This window comes from Cyprinus carpio, chromosome B4 (assembly GCF_018340385.1).
Source record: "Cyprinus carpio isolate SPL01 chromosome B4, ASM1834038v1, whole genome shotgun sequence".
NCBI classification, from domain to species: domain Eukaryota; kingdom Metazoa; phylum Chordata; class Actinopteri; order Cypriniformes; family Cyprinidae; genus Cyprinus; species Cyprinus carpio.
Genome location: NC_056600.1, coordinates 14,675,040 through 14,698,824, shown reverse-complemented (window position 1 = coordinate 14,698,824; position 23,785 = coordinate 14,675,040). Strand labels below are relative to the sequence as shown.

At 37.7% G+C, this 23,785-nt stretch overlaps 1 protein-coding gene across 1 annotated transcript in view; it reads left to right on the top strand.

Annotated features, from left to right (window-relative positions):
* The window catches only part of snd1 (staphylococcal nuclease and tudor domain containing 1), a 169,762-nt gene that overhangs the window by 32,048 nt on the left and 113,929 nt on the right, over positions 1 to 23,785 (top strand). Inside the window, exons 12-15 of the mRNA XM_042722131.1 lie at positions 5,748 to 5,854; positions 7,961 to 8,071; positions 9,022 to 9,094; positions 13,160 to 13,301. Coding sequence (XP_042578065.1) covers positions 5,748 to 5,854; positions 7,961 to 8,071; positions 9,022 to 9,094; positions 13,160 to 13,301 — 433 coding nt within the window. The remainder of the gene's footprint in view (positions 1 to 5,747; positions 5,855 to 7,960; positions 8,072 to 9,021; positions 9,095 to 13,159; positions 13,302 to 23,785) is intronic.

The following is a 23,785-nucleotide window of genomic DNA, read 5'->3' as shown; positions in this document are numbered from 1 at the left end:
TACTTGGCATCAGAAGTTGTTTGCCATTTTAATTGGGACAGCAGGGTATAAACTGGTGTGGGATGTTCTGAAAATTCTGTCATATTGGGAATTATTAAAGCATAATGGGCAGATTGTATAGCTGCGCTTTAATGTCTGTTCAAGACTTTTCTCACCCAAACAATTCACTGTTTATGTGCAGAATAATGAAAAGCCCAGCCTGCAAGGCCCATTTGATTTAACACCAAAGAAATATGACAGCACATTTCCTCACACACAGACGTTTTCTCATAAATGATCACCAGATGCATGGATTACTAATGCAGCTTTATATCATCCTTGTATGAACGTGAGGCTGCTTTAGAAAGCAATATTTTATTGCTGCTTCTTTTTACAGAAGTCTGGTTCACTGACCTGGAATCATGCGAATATTTTGACACTAGAGACAGGAAATGGAAAGCAACGAGTTTAATCTCAGATCAGATTTAGCATTTCCCGTGTATGCACTCAGCGGTAGTCAACAGATAGTTGGATTTATACAACGCTCTGCGTGATAAGATGCCTGTTTGCATATTAATGCAAACAGTGTGGGAATGTTTGAATTCATTCAGAATTTATCCAGCGCAAGACTGCGGCAATCATCTTGAGGATCCAATTTTGACTCATTAAGTGTCACAGAAGTGCTCTGACATAAATTAGTAGTGCATAGTATTAATCATCTTCAATCTTCAGAGTCAAAAGTAGCATCTTAATATTTCTGTACAGGAAATGTTCTTTTTGTAGCAAGATATTCCATATTGATGCAAAAGTTAAAACCGTGGTCAATGAAACACACTGCAATTGTGAATGCTGGCTTGACACAGTAGTTACATAAATGAATTTTGATTACATTTTAAGTCTCGTCAGATTTCTTAAGTTGTTGCTAGGACACAATATGGTGTGAGTATGAGGCCTTGTACTGAGGCACGGCATGTTTTAGCATCTCTCCTGCTGCCCTGGCAACTGCTGTGGAAAATTTTAAATGTTCCAACTGTTTAAAAGAGAAATAAAATCTGGGCAATTATAGAAGTTCATAACTATAAAATAGGGACATCATTAAAGACCGATTGTTTTGTTGCTGAAAAAGTACAAATCTAATGACTCATTTCTGCCAGATCAGGGCAGAAGGGACTATTTTATGCCCAGAACCTTTTGATTTTGCATTTAAGATGCCATTCGTTCTTTACAGGCTGCATCCCAGCTGGTCACAAAGGGTAAGTAGTACTTGACTTTTGTTTCCAGAGTATTAGTGGAAGAGCTTGAGCTGATTCTGGTGGATTCGTTGAGGTTGCATCCATCTTCTGTCGCTCTAACATGACTGTAGTCTTCAAAAAGAGGTCCCAGAAGAGGTCGAAGGTGAACTCCCATTATATCTCTGCGAGTATGTGATCAATATCAGAGTTCAGCGGCACAATCGGCAAGAGAAAATCAAAGGAAAAGAGGTAGAGAAGCTCCTCCAATCCCCAGTGAGCCACAGCTCCGGAGCGTGGCGTCCATTTCAGATCGTGTTTCTCCTTTTGAAAGGATGGAGAGAATGAGTGGCATTCACTAGCAGTGGCTAATGGAGGAAAATCTGTGGAGAAGTGCATTTCTTCCTCTCGGTATTGAAACAGAACTTCCCGGTGACATAATCCAAAGCTAGATTTGGCTAACTTTCTAAGTAGCGCCTCTGTAGAGGGTCTCTGCCTCAGCAAAAAAGTCAAATGAAAATGTTGCATTAATCCACTTATCAGGAAAGAGCACGTTTGGATAATCCTGCCCGCTCAAAGTGCCTCCTGTTACGTGGGTGTGAGCGTTCGTGTGTGTGTATGTGAGGCGTTAACAAGAGACAGTGACTGAGTGGAATGTCAGTGTCAAGCGTCTGATGTCTGTGTTTATGCAGGTATGTTCCAGGCAGGTATGTGCTGCTTTGTTTATTAGTTTGTTGGTTTATATGGAAGAGGACGTGCTGAGTTTTCACACATTGCCCTGATGCACATTTTGGCTGCCACGGCAGAGCTTTGCAGACTTCATTCATCTTTTCCCTCTACTTCTGCTTTAGAGGGAATTACAGTGGCGTGTGAGACTAGCAGCTCACTTTTAATCCATGAAATATGTATTACAGAGTTTCCTGACTGCACCTACCCTCACCACATTAGACTACACTCACTGGGACTTAAGCTTGCAGAGAGCAGGTTTGGCTGTGCACATATCAGAGATGCACATGTATGCTTAGGATGTTTGCACACTAGACCTTTTGGTGTGGACCAGTGTCCATTTGTGATCCAAGTTTGGTATTGTGCCTGCCCCAACATAATAATAATAATAATAATAATAATAGTAGTGGTAGTAGTGGTAATAATGATGATAATAATAATAATATTATAATATTGTTTTGTTATTGTTTTTTTAGTTGTTATTTTTTTGTTAAATTTAATGAAACAAATCAATAATAATAATAATAATGATAATAATAGGTAATTGTATTGTTAAAAATTAACACAATTGTATAATAACAATAATAATAATAAACAATTGTGTTGTTAATGATAATTGTATTGTTAATTTAACAACTAGCTCAAATAAAACAAATCAATAATAATAAACTGTAGTTAATAAAATTAATAAAAACATTGTGTAATGATGCTAATACAATAAATCATAACAGTAATAAAAACAATAACAATTATCTGGCAGTTATATAATAGATAATTATAATATTTAAAGTATTATTATTATTATTATTATTAAGAACAGATTCAAAGTCATTTTATCCACAATTGGCATTGATTGCAGAGTATTTATTTATAAAATTTTTTTGTTTAATAAAACCACTTCTGAATATTCACAGTTGGTATGAATGTAAACTATAGTGTATTTGTGCCTTTGTGTGCTCCCAGTCACGAACATTGTTATCCCTGCTTGTCTCCAGATAATTTGCATTTGGAGTGCAGTTCACATTGCCTTTCATGCAATACGTTTGTGGCAGACAAACACACATGCTTTTGTATGTAAATTTTGGTTATAAATCCATACTATCGAAAACATGAACAGTGAGTCTTCTCTTCCTGACTAATTTTATAAGTACTCACGGTGGTTATCGCGTTGATGATTCACACATGCCACTGTTTGAACCCAGATGTACAATGTGAAAAGAGTCAAGCGGGGGAAGCAGTGGAATCCATCTCTGGTTTGGACAAAGCAGTCAAACCAAGTGTGAAAGCATCCTTGCTGTACATGCACCAGCTCAATCTTTCTGCATTTCCCCAAGACATTTCAGTGGACCTGTCTACGTTTTGACGGATGCTTCGCCATTAGCAGCATTTCTGTCTTCGTCATTCTCTTCTTACTGGTTCTGTCTGGGCTTCTCTGAAACCCTCCATTGCTGTTGTCCTTCAGTCAGATCTTTCTATTCAGACATGACTCTAAAAGCCCATTTAATCTGTCATCTGCTTTCCAAATGGGCTGCTGCTTTCTTTCGCTCATTCATTTTCTTTTTCTTCATAAGCACATTTGCTCTTCTGAACGAGCGGGAATCGCTGGCGCTTTGTGTTTCTTAAGAAGGGCATGTTGTCGTTCAAACAAGCTCATTACTCCTGCCCAATGGTGCAGAGCTGTCTGTGCCTTCTAAGAGAGAACTGGAGAGTAGAAGAAGAGATGAAAATGCAATCATTGTGTTTTATTTGTTGATGAAACACTAAACTCCTGGGGTAAGAAAATTAGTGTCCACAGGATTCCCCCACCTAATGAACTTCCATTATGTCCATTAGACTGAGTTACATTTTCATTTTGAGGCAAATGAATTGGAGGGAGAAATGGAATTTACAACTTTACATACAACTTTAGGTTTAAAGCATGGAATTTATCTTATTTCAACATTTCATTTTGCTAGGCAGTTGCATGCTCTTTGTCCTGTTTTCATAAATCTACATTCGCATTTTATCATATGGATCAGTACAACAATACATTTGTCTAAATGTGAGCACCTCCCTTAAACTGTTAAAGAAATAGTTCACCCAAAAATGAAATTTTTGTCATTTACTCACACTCATGTCATTCCAAAACTGTATAGGTTTCTTTCTTATGTTGAACACAAAAGAAGATATGTTGGCGCCGATAGCCCTGTGGGCACCGCGCTGTTGTACAGGAGTCCCGAGTTCAAATCCTGGCTTGAGGAACCTTCCCCACCCCACCCCCTCTCTCACACCCACTTAGCTTCCTGTCTCATCTACACTGTCCTATAACAGTAATTGCAAAAAAACGGCAAAAATAGAAGTTTAAAAAAATGAAGATATTTTGAAGAAGTAAGAACCACCAAACAGTTGTTGGTCCCCATTGACCTCCATAGTAAGGGAACATCAACTGTTTGAATACCAGCATTCTTCAGAATATCTTCTTTTGTGTTCAACATAAAGAAACTCATACAGGTTTGGAATGACATGAGTGTGAGTAAATGAAGACAATTTTCAGTTTTGGGTGAACTGTCCCTTTAAGCTGTAGATTTGACCAGATTTCTTAAGTGTTGCAAGAGTAGTCTTGTGTCCATTTGGTGAGCTTGCCATCAATTTATTGTTGGACTAATCAACTTGAATTACATAAGGATTCCTCTCCAAGTTTACTAGGACACAGCTTTATTTTAGAGATACACACACTGAAATTGATTGGTCCTGAGCATATGGTTCACTCTCATCCGCCTCTGGACAGGTGGGAAGTGTCTTGGTGAAGGGAGTGCTTTGACACATGCCTCATTTCTGTGAGAAACTTTACACACGTGCACTAATACATTATGTTCATCCATTCTGTAACAGGATGTAATCAATCCACACGTTCCCAGAGGACCATGGGTGTGGCATTCGGTCAGATGAAGTCTCCGTCCTTGAGTTGTTATTGATGCCATCCCGATTAATGACTGATCTTCCCCCCTGCGTGTCAAGACAGATGGGAGATCCGGCTTACTATTTCAGATTAGCTTCCAACCCTCTGTTTGCTCTGAACTGATTGAACGAAATTGGCCAGATCACAGCCTCCTATCTCCATATCTCAACGCGGCTTCTTATTTGCTCAGAGCTAACAAGAAGATGCCGAATGCGATGCCCCCTCCGGGATGATCCGATGACCTCGGCGAGAGTTTGACACAAATGGAGTTGATTTCTTAACCTGGAGCAGTTTGGTGTGAAATAATCAGCTTTAGTTATCCTCTTCCCTTCTGCTTGCCTCCGTCACCATCAAGTGAAATAGTTACCGGTCCCCACATCTTTCTCGCTTCATGATAAACAGTTTCCATGTTTGGTTTGGCTTCCTCTGGGGAGATCTATGGTCTTGCCTGACATGATTCACACTGACTCAGGGTGACCTTGGAAAGTAGCCCACAGTCATGCTTGTACACACACGCACACACCAAACCCCTTGCTAGATGCCCTAACACAATTTGTCCACCCTGAAAGGCCTGTAATCCATTTTTTCCCTTTACAGCCAGCTTTTCGCGTGATTTGCAATCCTGTACAAAGATATCAAATTTAGAGTTTGATGTGTTGCTCTTTCTTGGCATAATTCTGTCATGTTTAATGCGACATCATAAAACAGGGTTACAGTGCAGTTCTCTGTGTCCTCACGTGTGGATTCAATGGTCAATTTATCTCTATAGCTGAGCTCCTGACAGGCTTATAGTGTGTCCATGTATGTAGGCCTGGATTCTTGGCCCTACATCAACTCCGCTGAAGATTGAACCATTTTGTTTTGTGTCTTTGCAGGTTAATGTCACTGTCGATTACATCAGAGCTGCCACCAGTGCCATGGAAACGGGTGGCGTCCCGGCTTTCCCAGAGCGCACCTGTGCTACAGTGACCATTGGAGGAATGTAAGTAAACTAACCAGTTACCAAATCTGTTGTGGTTTTTGGATCTTTCAAAACCTTCTACTCCCACTCTCTGTGATAAAATGGTAATAAAAAAAAACACTGTTAATGGTTTCATGTATACTTTTGTTCAATGTTTATTATTATTATTTTTATTTTTTTTTTTAATTTAAATTTTCTTACTTTCACCAAGTCTTCATTTAATTTAGCTTCATATGTATCGTTAGCTGTAATTTATTTCTGTGATGCAAAGCTGAATTTTCAGCAGAAATCTTCAGTGTCACATGATCCTTCAGAAATCATTCTAACATAGTCATTTGGTGCTCAAGAAACATTTATTATTACTGTTAATATCTGCTACTGCTATATGTTTTTTGGAAACCATGATGTGCTTTTTTCATGATTCCTTGATGAATAGAAAGTTCAAAAGACCAACATGTATTTGAAATAGAAATTGTTTGTAACATTATACACGTCTTAACTGTCACTTTTGATCAATTTAATGTGTCACTGTTGTATAATAAAAGTAAAATAAAAGTATTTTTTTTCTGACTTTAAACTATTAGACCATTATGTAACTCATTCAATATATTTCAAGTCATACGCTGACAATTGTGTGAGAACAAAATTTTCCCCTCTATTGATCCTTGTACCACTGCTTCTGGATAGTCATTGAGCTAACTTTAAACAAGAAATTGATCAAATCCACTCGTTAATCATTCTGATTTTGAAAAATGATTTTAAATTTGGGTCTGTTCTTTACATAGTAGCTGTTGCACTTCAAATGCAAGTCATCTCAGTTAAAAGACACTTGTTACACTTGTAAGAAAGAAATGGAACCATAAATAAAATCTGAATGTTTCTAGACCCTCTCTAACAATCTTCTCACTCTCAGAATTGGGACTGCTGTATGCTTTATTACCCTTTATGACTCTTCTGTGAATTCAAATGATTCTTGTTCACCCTTTTGATGTGGATGTGTGATCTAGCACACTGTCACTTGTTAGGGTAAGTGAGGCCAGGCACATGAGTCTGGGGTGGTATTGTGCCTCAGGCTGTGATTACCCAACCATGCCCCAGTGCTTGGCGTTAGAGCATTGTGGGTAACAGGTGGTCACATCGCCTGAGGGCTCAGCTGCTTTGCCGCATCTTGACTCTTCGCTGATTCGGAATCAGTTCTTTCCAGGATTTCCCATAGTGCCATAAATATTTTAAGAGCCTATACTGATCGCAGATCCGTAAAAATTCATGGCTGCACAGACAGTCTGTCAGGCTGATGCAATAGGTTACTTTTCAGTAAACATTTGATTTTTGGAAGCATGGTGAAATAGGACTGACATAGGAAGTAAGGTTATCAACGCTTTTGTTTAGTCAGTGTACAGGTTTTTTGGTATGATTGCTTAACCTCAACAGTCCTCGCTTTTTCATATTGTATTTTGTGCCTCTGAAGAGAGGATCACATTGAGTATACTGTTTACCACTCTTCCTACAAAACCAGCATTGGCACCAAAAATAAAAAGCACTGTTTGCTTTTATTCATGTTTTTGCCCTTTTGGTTTTATTACCAAAACTTGACAGAATGCCTCTTGCTCTTGTTTGCTGTGCTCTGCAATAGGGGAATGCGAGCTGCTTGCTGAAGGCAATATCTGTGTTGAAAAATGGCAATGAGAAATGCATTTTCCACTTTATTTGCAGGGCACCAGTCTTGCTTGTTGTGTTCAATTACGTGTCAGTTCTGCAAATTAGGCCTTATTCAATCTCACTCAACGCTCTCCTTAAAACAATGTGCAAACGGAAGCCTATAGACTATCCCGAAATATTTGCATAAATTGATTGATTTAAAATAATCACAGATTTCTATAATCAATCAGACCTAACATGATTATTTGTAAGCTTATATTTTCTCACGGAATCTCCAAATTTAATGTGGAAATAGCAAAGACAGTATTTTAAAGATTTGTCTGATAGCTCCTTTTCCCTAACAAAGTAAAGAAGGCCAGTGTTATGATTAAATAAAATGATTGTGTGTTTTATATATCTAAAATGTGTTTGTGTGTAAAGTGTTGCAAGGCATCTTGGAACAAACATCTTATTGTAATCTCTTTGTAGAAACATTGCTGAGGCTCTGGTCAGTAAAGGTCTCGCAACAGTGATCAGATACCGTCAGGACGACGATCAAAGATCTTCCCATTACGATGAGCTCTTGGCAGCAGAGGCAAGGTGAGTCAAAACACTAAAATAAAACCGCCGGCTAGCGAATGTGGGCCGTATTCCCACACATTGAGTAGGAGAAGCCGTCTGTGAAATGGAGCCATTTTGTTCTGTGCAGTAAGTCATGGCTTGTCTGGTTAGCTCTCATTTCATGGGGGCAATATCAGTCCCAGAGCTTATACCTCAAGCACCAGCACTAAAGCATTGCTCTTTTATTCTTTGTCTACGAGTATAATTATATAGATTTGTGGTGCAGAGGTTTCAAGGGTGGTTTATTGCACCGAAAGAGATTCGGATCTCGTGGTCGGCGATAGATGGGGCGACTCTCGAGATAAAGAGACTTGCTGCTTCTTATCTGCTGCTCTTTCTTTTCCATTTCTATTCTTCACTCTTGGTGTTGCTCTCGAAAGCGCGCATGCATTCACACACATCTCCTATATTTTCTTGTCCTTCGCTCTCTGGGTAATGCTTCCCTGTGGAGCCGGCGGAGATGGGAGGTTCGCGGGCCTCAAATTTATTTTTAGCAGAGATTGCTGGTCGTTACCCTACATCCTCTGAGAAATCAACCTCAGGACAAGCTCTCTCTCCCTTCTTCTATATTTCACCGAATTTGATTGGACACCAGGGAGGCTACAGCCACAGATACATCTGCCTTAAAGAGGCCAAAGGCACATCCGTCATTCCTCCTGTATCTACTGTAATGTGCAGGCATCACCACTCAGCAACCACTATTACACTGATCGAGCAGTCGACACACACAAAAGACACTGTATACATTCCCATGTGTAATGCATGAGAGCTGCTGGCCTATAAATGTGATTTGTTGGCTCTTTTGTGGCATGGGATGAATGAATGGGTGGTTTGGTTTAAGGGTTGGTTTCTCAGGCTGGGGCAGAAATGGTTTTATGTTCTGGGGGCCCCTACATTTCGATTGTAACACAGTGCTTGAATCATTGCAGGGCGATCAAGAATGGTAAAGGACTTCACAGCAAGAAAGAAGTGCCCATTCACAGGGTGGCAGACATTTCAGGGGTAAGCTTTTGATTTAATTTGCTTCAGTTGCTTTTGAGTCTGATTCACAGGCATGTATTTCAGTCATTACGTTTTTTTTGTTTACTTAAGAAAGATATCCTCTCTGCTAAAGCTGTGTATTATTTATGAATGGCTTTTTTTTTATAATTTTTTTTTTTTTTTTTTTATATTTTTGTGTTTTTTTTTTTTGTTTTGAGTATGAGTGTTTTTTTATAGTTTTATTTTTTAAATTTGACTTTAAATTATATTTAAAGATTGTTTTTAAATTTCAGTGTGGAATTTGACTGAGAGTGTTTTATTGAGGTTTGTTTTTGATGTTGTGTTTTTTTTGTTGTGTGTTTTTTATAATGTATTCTTTTTTCAAATCTTTGATGTTAAAGCTTCGTCCTCTGACAGCTGATTTATTGCTGCATTACGGCCCTGACCATTAAATTAATGAACGCCTCTCTAAAAATAGTCTTTCTACCCATAAAGTCATCATGCTTGTAGCTCTAAAATTGTTTTTAGGCCAATCTGTTTGGGTGCCTTACTAAATGAAGATTAAATTTTACTTCGCTTGTAAATGTCATTTGCTGGGTGACAGGCTTGTTACTTGGTGTGTAAAGCAACTGACGTTTAAAAGCCGCTGACTTCCTGTTCACCTCTCCTCAACTCTCTCCTTCCTCTGTCTCATCTCTGCGTTTATGAATGAGCTCCTCAGGTTTTAATGAAGTATATGGCAGCTGTCTGCGAACTTTTTCAGGATGTTATTTATACCCAAGTTTGTGTGGGAGGCATTTAGAGTGAGAGAAAAGAGTGTCACTCTCAAACACTAACATTCTCATTTCTCATCCAGAAACAAGATTCCCTCGTTATATGACTGACAGTCAGAGTAATGTCATTTGGACTGGGACTATGTTGTTGTTCTGAAAGGACCATTTATCTTTGGATGTGTTTGTTTTCTTTTCTCTCTTACTTTTTCTTTTGGTGTCTTTGTCTTTGTGTGGGTCATGGCTGTATTTCCAGCTGCGGTGGGCGGCCCTGGTGTGCTGGGTCACAGGAAGCAGTTATATTTAAAGTGAAATCTGAAGTGTCTCTGTTACACACCTGTCAAACAGAAAGATGGCCAATCTCACTTCTAAAAGTACACCCTTGGTCAGGACACTCTTGAAATAGAGCCGCCCTACTCACGTAATGGCTCACAGTGTCACAAACTGTTATCTTCCACTTGGCCTGTCGTTTTCTGGTCCACATTTGAATTACAAATCAAAAGTATGTAAACTAATGCAAGTAAAAATTTCCTTCAAAAATGTTATACAATCAATAAATAAAACAAGGGTGCTGTTTAATGCACTTATATGAATAGGGCCTGTGTTGCATTAACTAATGAATTTTATTGCATAACTATTTATGTATTGCAAAAATTATGCATTTAATCATGCTATCAATACATATTTCAATTCTGTAAAAAAAAATGTTCTTTAAAATGACCCAGACATGTAGAGATGTGATCCAAGCAAGTATAATAACTAGTGAAGTATAATAAAGTAAATAAAAACACATGCATTTAATTTTATACTTTTTACAACAACAAGCATTAATATTAAAAAGTATAAAATAAATGCATAGAACAAGTAAAAATGCATAGAACAATTAAAGACGTAAATATACTGTATAAATAAATATTTTTAACAAATAAATACCAAGTTCTGTCATAAAACTCTAAATGACACAGGGTGATGGGTCGTTAATGCATATTCACAGTGTTAAACTACTTGTCACAAGCTGACTGCTTTACATTCAAATGGCTGGTTAGCATTCACTAGAGCATTTTGCAGTGCGCTTTCAGAGTTCCTCTGAAATCCTCCACTTTCCCCAGCTCCACCTGTATAAATCTGCTATGGGTTTATATAAATGTTATTTTTACAGCAGCAGTATGTCTTAAAAAACACACAGCAACTATCGGTGTATCTACTGGCAGTAGCAAGTTCCTGTACTTGCTTTGCAGCAGCACCGTAGCAGATCTAGTATTCCGCCAAGGCTAAATACATTATCATTGTCATATCCATTATAGTGGTCGACCGATATTGGAAAGAATGGTGGCCGATATAATGCAGATATACTGGTAATTGTATTTATTTTAATTAATATTTAAGAATTTGAAATCATTTGAAAATGGATTAAAAAATTAATTTGTAAAATAAACATAAGCCCCTTTCCCACTGCACGTTGGTACTGGAAAATTGCCTTCTGTGTAAACACTAACACTTCCCGGGATTTATTACGGGATCAATCCCGGGTTGCGGACCTAGTAACATTGCCGGGTTCAGTCCTGGAATGAGCTCTGTGTGAACAAAAGCCAAAACCAATGCCGTAAAGGGTGTGTTGTAGTGATGACACGTTATCGTGTGAATCTTTTACCGGGTGTTTTGAAGGCAGATCAATATTTGCGTGACGAAGTAATATGTGCGAACTGTAATGAAGCAAAGATCAGGTAGCTCCACACTATCCGCGCTGAAGCTGAGATCGTTCGTCAACTTAAGTGAAACAGAACACGTCACATTACACGTCACATCCTAATGTCACGTGTCTTTGCGAGATCTTTACAGGATGTGTGTGAATGCACACACAGATTCCGAAAAATCACTGGCAGTGTGAATGAACCACAATTAAACGAACCCGGGAAAAATCCCAGGACACATTATTTGTGTATTTTACTGGAATTTTTGTGTGAAACAGGCTATATTATACTTTTAGATGACAAAGTATTTTTCACAAATAAATATTTAATACAAATATAATTTGGAAGTAAACACTGTAACCAACAGATCACTCAGTATTCTGGGAAGTTTGTGTGCATTGGGAATCATATTTTTTTCAAATAAAGCCAAGGTAACACTCATTTTACATACAGCACACAGTGAAAATGACATGAATGTGACAGTGGGCAAAGGCAGTGTGGCAGTGTGCATGAAGCACAGCGTAATTTGAAATCACAAATTTAATGTTTAAAGCATTCAGTTCGCACAGAAAAGCACACCGAGAACACACAATCATGCAGGATACACATGCACACTTTACAAGATCTCACAACTAAGTTTGCAAGGTTTGTGAATTAAAAGTTCATTAGCCATTCAAAGATTTGTTTAAATGATATAAATGCGTGTTTGCCGAATTCTGACTGCAAATGAGAAAGTATTACAATGTTTGCCTTTCTATTACTAATAATATAAAAGCAATCGTTATAATCAGGGATGCACATAAGTGGTCCGCAGGTCTGCATGTGCGACCAAAATAAGAAATGCGCTGTGTACATAAGTTCAGAGCACACGTTTGCGTACCGACTTGGTTGACAGCTGTTAATGCACAATTGACCTATCGTTTCCTGCGTTCAATGGGAGGGACTTACCGATTGGTCATTTACCAATTTACAGACCGACAAACTGTATTGTATAAGATTTCTATTCAAACTGAAAGCATAAATCTAGGCTACCCGCTACCGTTTTCAAAGCACAATGCAAAACTGTGACATTTCATTCACTGACGCTCTAAGCCCGGAAGTGCATACTGCTGGCAACCCGCCAAAATAAAAGCTTGCTGATTTTCAGTTTGAAAATGATGCAAGTTCAAATAAAAATAATAATAAAAATACAAATATTAGCATTTTTTTTGTTTACTATAAAATAACTATTTGTATTTAATATTCACTTTTTATTTTAAAATAAAATAGTATTATTACACTTTATTATTTAGTTTACTTATGTGCACCCCTGGTTATAATACTTTTTTTGAGTATTTATTTGTTCTGTTTGTTGATTATTAGACAGACTTCTATCCGTATTAGACAGAACTGTTAACGACGACAGTGAACAAGAGGGAGAATGTGAGCACTGTGTGCTCAGTTGCTGCTGTTAACAGCGGCGTCAAAATAAAAGTCCATCATGCAATCAAAATAAAAGTCGATTGGTGATATATTTGTATGCTAAATTATTTATGAGTTGTCATTATAGATCTGCCCTAATTTTTGTTTTCAAATGTCGTTTAAACACCTCTGATGTTTCTTCCTTCCTCTCTATTCTTGCACAGGAGACACAGAAGGCGAAACAGTTCTTGCCATTCCTGCAGAGAGCAGGCCGCTCGGAGGCTGTGGTGGAGTACGTGTTCAGTGGCTCCAGACTCAAGCTCTACATGCCCAAAGAAACATGTCTCATCACCTTCCTGCTCGCTGGTAAGTGTCAGTCGGCCTCGGCCTGTCAACTATGCCACCATCTGTGACCACATAACGACCATAATGTGGCAGCTGACACAACCATGTGGCAGCTGACCGCTGTTTTTGTTCAGTTGTTTTTTTCAGCTCTCTAATATTTCAAGGAACAGTTCACCTAAAAAATGAAATTTGTCATAATTTTCTCGGTGTTTTTTTCCTCTGTTGTTATAAAAAGAAGGAGGTTTTAATGTGTGTTTTTAGGTTGTTTTTGTGTATAATGTGAGTGTTTTTTGTGAAGGGGGTGTGTGGAGCTCCAAAAAGCACCATAAAAGTGCTTCATATGACTCACTTTATTACTTCTAAAGCCGTTGAAAGACTGAAAAGCTATTCACTGAAAATCTTGCCTTGAAATCTCGCCTAACAACCATAATCATCATTCACTTTCACTGTGAAAGAAAAAAAAATAAAACTTCCAAAATTCTGCTTTTAATTAACTTGCTTTGTGTTCCATGGATGAAAAAAACACAGAGGTACTGAAAGACAAGATGGTGAGTAAATGATGACAGAATTTTTTTTTTAGTTATGTAATATTTATTTATTTAATTTTTTATAGATTATCGGTTATATGTTTTTTGTTTTTTGTGGGGGGGTTTGTTTTTTTTCAAGATGCTCTGCTAGTGGAGTTTTGAGACTGAATAGCTTCTGTATGATGCCGAACAATAGCTTCTGTCCTTCCACTCTGACCTACGGAGGCTGGTGTTTTCTGGGAGGTCTGGAAAGCTGATCTTTGTGCAGGCGTTTTGTCAATGCTTCTGACCTCCTGAAGGCAAGATAGGTATCTGAAGGGCTCAATCTGATGGAAGGTTAAGTGTCACATTTGCTGGCTGTGAGGTCTTGCTACTCAGCATCTGTTCTTCCCCTTGAGTTTCCTCACCCTCTCTGTTTGAAACATATATGTGGACATGCTTGTGTGAAAGTATCTGAGCAGGTAGAGATGTCACTGCTGCACATCAGGGAAGGTGGTGTAGCATCTGTAACCTTTGACCTTTAATCATTGCTCTGCACGTAGCCAATTGCCATTCTCGCTAGAACATTTGTGGGTTTTTTCACATTTGTGTTGCCAAATCCTTCATACTTTGACATTTTTTTTTTTTTTTTTTTGTTTTTTGTGGGTTTTTTCACATTTACCAGTAACAGTTTTTTTTTTATTTTGTTTTTTTACTTCCATTCAAAAGTTTGCACTTTGTTTTTGTGAGTCGACAAGGCTGCGTTTACTTGATCAGAAAAACAGTAAAAACTGTAATTATATGAAACATTATTACAAATAAAAATGCCTATTTTCAAATTGAATTTCAATATGAATGTTTTAAATCAAATTTGTACCTTAACAGTAATACATTATGAATGAGCATTGAACAATTGCATTTTTATTAACTGACATTAACAAAGCTTATAAAATATGCTTTAAAAAAGTGGAGTTGGGATGGGAGTTTAGTAAGTATTAACATGTTAAATAACACCAAAAGCATTATAATTGACTAAATAAAAATAGGGTAAAGTGGACACTATATTTTAAGGTCCAATTCTTGCCATTTCCAATTTCTTGCATTTTGCCCATTTTCTTGAGTATTGTTTTTGATGTTTTTATTGTGTATTGACTAAAAATTGGAGATTCGTATATGCACAAACATTCAAGCTTCATTAAGCTACATAAAGAAAATTTAGCTGTCTTTTGGTTGATTGCATTTCTTATTGAGGGATATGAGTTTCTTTGTATGAATTTGAACAAGCCACTGACTGATTTGTGTTATTTCTGAGGAGTTTATTTCTGTCCTCTCACCATCCGGTCTAATTATTCACCCTGAAAACAGAGAAGAGAGACACCCATCTATTTCAGCATCCCTCCATTCTTCCATTTATTTGTATCTCCTTTCCCCAACGGAGAACAAACACCCTCCACCCCCACCGTGCTTAATTGTGCATATCGTCATTGGAGATATTTCAATTAATTTGGTCATTTGTTCCTGAGTGTGTCTTTTGTGTTTTCCTTCCTCCATTTGTTCCTTTTGTAATTATATTTTTTTTCCTTTGGTTTCTTCCTATGAGAGATTTCGAGCAGAAAGCCTTTCCTTATCACTCTACTTTTTCTTATTTTGTGAAATGGTTCATTTTTCAGATGCCTTTTTTCCTGTTTGCCTCATCTCTCTTTCTTGATTATTTGTGATTTGATCATGTAGGCTAGGATGTTTCGTGAAGCAGTTTGTTTGAGGGTTTATGAGTCAGATTCAGCTGATAGTTTTTGGTTTGTGTTGAAAATGAGGCACATTTTTCACCGTCATAAGTACTTTGGGATCTGGTCTCCTGGCAAAGCTCTTTCTGATGTTTCTAGTCTTGTTTGAGTATTTGTGGAAGCCATTTTTCTGTCAGAAAAAGGAAAGGACTGACAGCACCAGGGGCTGTGAAATGTGCTACAGCACATATGAAAGAGCTTTAGCAGTTCAAGAGGTTATTGACTTTACTACATACAGGGCAGTGCACCATAAACTCACTACACCAGTGTAGATGTGTTTGATTACTTGCAGGCCTTTCTCTGCACTCTATTTTTATGATTGTATGGTTGCGTGTAAAGGTCTCATATCTGTGTGGATCCAGTGGGATAAGGTTTGGCTAGTCAACTGCTAGCAGATGCCATAAGTGAGCATTTCTTTAAAGGGATAGTTCACCAAAAATAAAAATTTGATGTTTATCTGCTTACCCCCAGGGCATCCAAGATGTAGATGACTTTGTTTCTTCAGTTGAACACAAACCAAGATTTTTAACTCAAACTGTTGCAGTCTGTCAGTCATATAATATAAGTGGATGGGAATCAGGCATCCAAGATGTAGAGACAGTGCAAGGACCAAATCAAATTAATAGACCTGCGGCTTTGAGAGTCATGTGTAAAGGAAAACGTTGCGGCGTATCTAAACAGAACATAACACAAAACCAAAACCAATCGTTCGTCCTTAAACCCTGTGGCTCGTTTGCTTTACGGCAATACAAATTGACCATTGACATCTCCAATAAGGGAATTGAGATTGTAGATAGTGTCAATGGTCCATTTAAAATAGGTGGCAGTAATGCACTTATAAGTCTGTGATCCGCTGATTCTTCTACTGAAGAAACAAAGTCACCTACATCTTGGATGCCCTGGGGGTAAGCAGATAAACATAAAATTTTCAATTTTGGGTGAACTATTCCTTTAACTTTTTGCACTTTTGACCTTATGGACTTTTAGAAATTAAAATCTTGTAAAGCTCTTTTTGCTTTTTCACTTGGTTTTTTTTTTTTTTTTTTTGTCTGCTGGTTATATTCAGCTTAAAATGATTTAAAATAGAAGTATGTAATCTTAAGTCTATTCCAATGACAGTGTCATTTCCACAACATCTCAAATACTCAAATAATGCATTGTGTTCAATGGCATTCCTTTGGCGTAAATTGCTTTTTATATGGAATATCCAAGTACTAGTCAAGTTTACAAATCCATTTTTGGGCAGAAGTTGGGCTGTATATACATATACAGTACATATACATATAATACACACATGAAGTTTTACACAGTAAAATTTAAATGGATTATGCTTTTATCCCTGACCCTGACCCAAAACATGAAAATTAAAGAAAAATAAACCATATCTCATTTAATAAAAATCAAGTTTAAATATTTTAGTTTAAAAATGATTAGCCCCGCCCTAATATATTTATAATATAGTTTAAATATTTTTTGTTTATTTTGGTTTGAAAATGATTGGTCCCGCCCCGCTCCGGCCCTGTATATATATATATATATATATATATATATATATATATATATATATATATATATATATAATATAAATAAATAAAATTAATATATATATATTATAATATATATAGGCCTATATATGTATATCAACAACGCTCCACCGGCGGTAGTTGGTCCATTACCACCGCGGTGGTAAAAATCTTCCACCGTCACAGCCCTAGAAGACAATAAAATGTCCTCATTTACACATGTAATTATATCAGACATGTAATTATAAGCATGCACAAAGAAATACCTTTCCCATCTCTACTTTTTTCATTACATAGGATGTGGATTTGTGTCTGTGTATGTGTCCATACAGACAGACAGTTTCTACACATGATTGTTAGATGAATGAGCTCAGTACTAAATTAGACCACAGAATGCAGTCGTCCAATCAACAGGACCCTCTGCCTTCAGTGGTTGAAAGGTCATACAATGCCAAAGCCCCGATGAAATAGAAGGAGAGAGAGACAGGCATGCTTCCTGTCACTCAACCCTCCATTACAGCTCACAGTTCCCTATTAGTGTTGCTATGGTGAAAGCCTCTCCACCCACAGGCGCGCAAGCAAAGGTTACCACATTAAAAGGGCAGAAATGCTTCATTGCTTGCTTTATTTTCTTCCGCTCTCTTTCCTGTTTAAATGCATCTTTTCCTACAGGACGAGCGATATCATTGCAGCTCGCGGTGTCGAGGCACTTCAAGACATGTTGAAGCAGGCCTGACATGTTGCTTCAGTTTCATGTGCAAAGCATAAGCAGGGAGTGAATTTTAAAATGTATTAATATTAGACATTTCTTATGTATTTAACCATTCATTGAATAAAATACAACCTAATTTTTGCAGTAAGGGTTATTGTACTCTTTGCGAACATACTGCAACTCTCTTCTCTTTTTTTGAAAGATTAACTGAAAATGACCTACAAAAATTATAGAAAAGTAAACACATTAAGTGGTTAATAAACATTTTTCGGGAAGTAAAACTAAATTATGGTTTGGTCCAGTAAAGCTTTAACTTTATAAGTAGACTTCTGGGGAGAAAAAAATCTATGATAGTGTAATATGCCCCCATTAACCAGTGTAAATAATTAGAATTAGTTCTGTTTAGTTTTATCATCTCTTGAAATTGAGTGGAGTCAAATCCATCTCTGGCTAGAATAAAGAGTCCCTCCTCTTCAGTCTAGGGTCATTAGCCTTCTTCTCTAAAGGAAGGCATTTTAAAACACTTCACATTTTAAAACTCTTACTGGGTGTGCTTTCCTCCTCTTCTTGCCCCCCTGAGTACCGATCAGAAGGAAAAGTTCACTTGTTTGATTTTTAGAACAAAGTGCCCTCCCCCCACCCCAACAGGGTCGTTCCTTCCTGCCTCACTATAAAGAGCAAAAGAAAGTGTAAAAAAAAGGGGAGACGGTCATCTTCACTTGGAAAAAAAGAGGGAGGAGTGGTTTGAAGCAGACATCAAAGTGTTGTATTTCAGCAGAGGTGTATGTGAGACGGGGCATCGGCAGGAGGGATCTTCCCTCTTCAGGGCGTCTCTGGTCCTGATGTAACTTTGATGAGCTGCTCAAAGTTCAGGTGCTCCGGAGCAGGCAAGCTTGCGTTTGTGTGTGTGTGTGTACTTGTAAGTTGGATACATGGTGGAGTTTTGTGCTTTGATGATTTTGATAAATTGGTCTCATGTCAAATGTGCTCAGGCTCACCGAGCTATGGTGCTCTGTCAGGGTATTCAAGTTCTAGTCCAGCACACAACCATTTTCAGTTCCATTACTCTCTTCTTATTGTCATCAAATGCATCAGCACTGCATTGTACAGTAGGTGTCCTCTGTCTTCGGTGCCCAGGCTCCTACTTTTAAGGTCTGGCCTTGGATGGCCTTAGTCCTGCATCTTTTCATAGATGGAGAGAGTTCGGTGCTCTGCTAATTCCTCAGCATATGTGGAACATGTATGGAGAAGAAAGGTGCTTTTTGTCAAGGAGCTTTTAGAGAAGAGAGAGGATACCCCTTTAAGTGGTTTGATAACTTAAGGATTTTTTTTTTTTTTTCTTTTTTTTTTTTACTTATTTTATTTTCAGGTTTTTTGTTGGGGGAGTTGGTGTAGGAGGTATTTATTTAAATGACCAGTAAACTTGTGTTCAGCTTATTTTGAGACATTTCTCATCCCAAAGCTAAGGCCTACTGGTCAGTGCATATGCATTAAAAAAATAGGTCTTGGTGTTCTTTTAGGGTCTGAGATTTTTGATTGCATTTGCAATCTCTTCTTTTCCACATTTTCATTGTTTTTCTATTAAAAAAAAAATAAATAAAAAATGTTGAGACCTAAAAAGTTCTCAAACCATTAGTGTTTATTAGAGTTTCTCAATAACAAAATTTTGCATTGATACCTTGGTATACCTTGGTGCGTGTGTTTTTTTTTTTTTTATATAAGTTTGATTTGAATGGTATATGTTCGCTTTGAACTGGAATCATGGTGGAATATCGAGTGATGTCCACATCGCAGGGCACTCACATTCAAATAGAACAAACGTCTGAAGCGTCAAGAGAAACATAAAAAATGTGTAGAGCAGAGGGGTGCGAGGACTGGACTAGAGAACCACTGACCTACCCCAACCTTAAACCTACCATTACAGTAGGATAAATACAGTGTTGGTAGCATAATCTGATAGGTAGCATTATTTGTTTCAACACCGGGACACGGCATCATAGTATGTTAAGGGGCGTAACATTTCAGTCATACACTTGAGGTATTCGGCCAATCACAATGTACTGGAATACATTGTAAAAATGTACGCGTTTCAGAAAGCGGGGCATAGAGGAGAAACAATAATATACAGTATGTGGAAAATAATGTGTTTTTTGAACCTTAAACCGCATAAACACATTTCAGTACACCAAAAATAATATTCTTTTTAGCAGCATCATATGACCCCTTTAATGATGTGTGTGTGTACCACCACAACTCAAAGCTGCTTTAAGTATTTCATGATCAAATGGGAGACTGCACAATGCTTCCCCTCTCTCTCTCTCATGTGGGTGAGCATAGTGATAAATTGGTTTCTGAACTCTTAACTGTGCTTGGTTATATAAGTCCAGAGACATTTCCATTTGAAGAGACAGGATCTCTCTCTCTCTCTCTCTCTCTCTCTCTCTGTCTGTCTGTCTCACACACAGTTCTCAGATGCAAACAATTTTTACTCAGCGCTCTAGTGCTGTCACATTGTTTTGGCAGCAATGATGGCGAATACATTGACGTTAATGTCAGGGGTGATTTCTACTATTTTCATTTAAGAGGGGGGCTCAGCCCCCAAAGAGGGTATAAAAATAAACACAAAATGATTGTCTAATAGGGTAAGGTTATAAACTAAACTTATTACATTTTAGAACTTATTGTATTTCACTGAACTGCACAGATAGGTATAACATTTGAGTAGGCCTACTGAATAAGCCATACAAGTCTTCCTGAATCCTGATCACACACACACACACACACACACACACACACACACACACACACACACACACACACACACACACACACACACGCCTGTTTACTGTACAAACACAACATTTTACTGTTTGCATTTCTAGTACAGCCTTCTTTCTTTAGCTTAAGTATGCAAACCTATTTGCCACATGCACTGTAATGTTTTATATTAAAATAAAATTTTCAAATAAAAATGGCAACGTTATCGTTTTATATAATGTGTTTATATGTGTTAAGGGCTTCATTTTCGCTGGAGGAAACCGTTGTGGTGTGATGAGGGTTGAACGCAACGAAAACTGATGGAAAACCGATTACTCCCCTATGATATTTTGTAAACCTCATTTATGACAAAGAACTGCACAGATGCAGATATTATAACGATCTGTGGATAAACACACACCTTGTCTTCTGTCTGTCAGTCTGCGGAATGTGCGGATTGAAGAACGTGCTGAAAGACGGGGAGGAGCCAATCAAAGTCTGCCGCCATTTTCATATGAAGTTTAAAGGGGACTGAGGCGATCACAAATTTGTGTACAGTTTATGGAGCTAATCACAAAATTTTTAGGGGGGCTGAGTAATAATTTTATCAATCGCTTTATCAAATCATTTTCAAATGGCCTAGCGACGCCCATGGTTAATGTCATGATGAAGAGTGACCCTGTCGTAAAGGAGCTGCAGTGACGCAGGGCATCACTCTGTACATCACATTACAGAGCATATAGCTACTCTGAGAGCGTGTCGTCTGTTTTCATGCGAGAGAGTGTCTTGTCTGAGTGCTGCACTTTGTTGGTGATTCTCTTGAGGAAAAGTAGCACGATATTTTTTGTAATACTAACATGAGCTGTTCTGACTCTGCTAGGGAAGTTGAAGGCCTCGGAGTGCTTTTACAGAGCGCCGCATTTTCTGGGTTTCTTTTGTCTTTAGTGCCAAAGCTTCTGCTTTTACAGTCCGGCCTTGGCTGGCTTCAGTCATGCATCTATATTTTCATAGATGGAGAAAGAGATAGGAGCTCCACCATTTCCTCATATATGGAGAAATATATGAGTGTATAATTTTTGGATTTAATCCCAAATTTTCACACCTTGGCGGTGGTTCGTGCTGGTTCATGGCTGCTGCTGCTGCATGGCACCAGTGTGAGCTCTCTCCCTGATCTTTTTTGAAGTACTTCTGGCTTTTGTCAGAATTTCTATATATTTCTTAGCACTTCAAAACTTTTTTGAAGGATGGGAAAAGTACTGAGTTTACTTTTTAAGACCATCATAATTTTAAAGTATTTTAGGGATTTTTTTTTTTTACTTGAATAATGCTATAAAATAAAATAAAATATAAAATAATAAAGTAAAATAAAATAATGTAATAAAAAAATTCTAAAATAAGATAAACATTTACTAGGGTATTGGTTATCCAAAACCCATCAACCAATAGCACTGTTTATGATCATGGCTTCAAAAATGTGCATTTCAAATATACAAAAGCTACATAAGCCATAGCAGCAGTGAATGAAAATTTGAGCCATTGTCTGTGTGAATCCTTTAGTGCAAAAAAAAAATCCCTGCAGTCAAAAGCCCCTCTGCAGACACACACTGACAGCTGCCTACTACTGTCAGGCCTTTTTTACTACTTCACTTGAAGTTATTAGACACAGTGTTCCTGTCTTCAGCCGTCCTCTTTTAAATCTCTTCTTGTCTTCTCTTCATTTTCCTTCTCTACCCTCCACGGGAGCAGCCAGCATTTCTGTAACAGAATGTTCCGGATGTTCCACTTGCTGTGCGAGTATGATGGATACAGGGAACAAGTTATGATGTAATTTGATGTTTTACTGTATATTAGATCAGGAGAGATTCAGAAAATATCCCGCTGAAAAAAACACTCATAACCTAGGTGTGTATATTTGAAAGGTAGCCTGAAAAGAAAAGGTTTCATCTCAAAAAATCGTTGTCTCTTCCTGCATAAAAGATGGACCTGTCAGAATCGGGTCTTGGATGCAGAAACGCTGCAGCCATGTGTCATTTACAGCAGTTATTTTAGGGATATACTGGTGAGATTCTGTATGTGTTATTGGTGAAAGGCTGGTTTTAACCATGTGCCTTTCCGACATTCTTATTAAAACTCTCCATCTTTTGGCACAGGCAGGAGAGTGACATGATTTGTGCTCTAAACTGGATGGATAGGATGTGGGTGCATGCGTATCCTGGGAAAAGCATGGTTTTCTCAAGACATGCTGTTTCTGAATGCATTCAATATAAATGTTACCACCAGATACTTGACTTACTAGCCTATCTGTGACTGAATGTGGGCACAATGTAGAACATAATTACTATTCACTTCTCACTTTCAAAGAGAGAGCCTAATGTTTCAAGTGAACAAATACATGCTAGCAATGATAATGGGTAATTTTCAGTAGTTGATACCAATACCAGTTAAACTCCAGCAAAAACCAAGATGATTTTGGATACCCAGTCTTTTAAGTTAAATATGAACAAAGGAAATGGGAACCAATGGCATTTATGTATTTTCCAATAAAAGTAAAAATAGCATTCGTTCTATTATGCAAGTATTTAAACAAGTCAGTTAAAAACAGGGTGTCCACAGGGTCTTAAAAAGATTTGACACTATTAAATCGCAATTTTTTTTAACCTGCTTCTGCAAACATTCTAATATTGTATTTAATTTTCGCGGATCAGGACGCCGCTATCTATCTGTGGGGTTATTAAATCGCGTGCACACTATGTAAAGGGAGCACATCTATAATTGTCAATTAGCTCGCTTACTTTTGACCCGTGATCAGTTAATCTGACATCTGCAGCTCGTGTTGGATGCAGGGTTGTTGTTGTTGTTGTTGTTGTTTTCCATGAAATTGGGCTGCTTTTCAACTGTAGCAATGGGTTGATTTTCCCCAGAGTGTTAAAGGTTGGAAATATTGCATAAATTACATTTGGTTGAAATGCTTACACTGAAACATTTTGCATTCTACCTGTAATAAAACTATGCTAAATGTTTTGGGCCACACTAGTAGGAAGCATTTGAGCTGTGTTTATGATAAATGTGCATAACAGTGACTGTAAAATATGTATTTTAGGGATGGAAATGACATTTTTATATTTGGGACATTTTTTACTGGCATGGGCTTGGGATGCACAATTTAAAGGATGTAATAGTTGTGATCATTATTTTACCTTCCATGATCATTCACACTTGATCA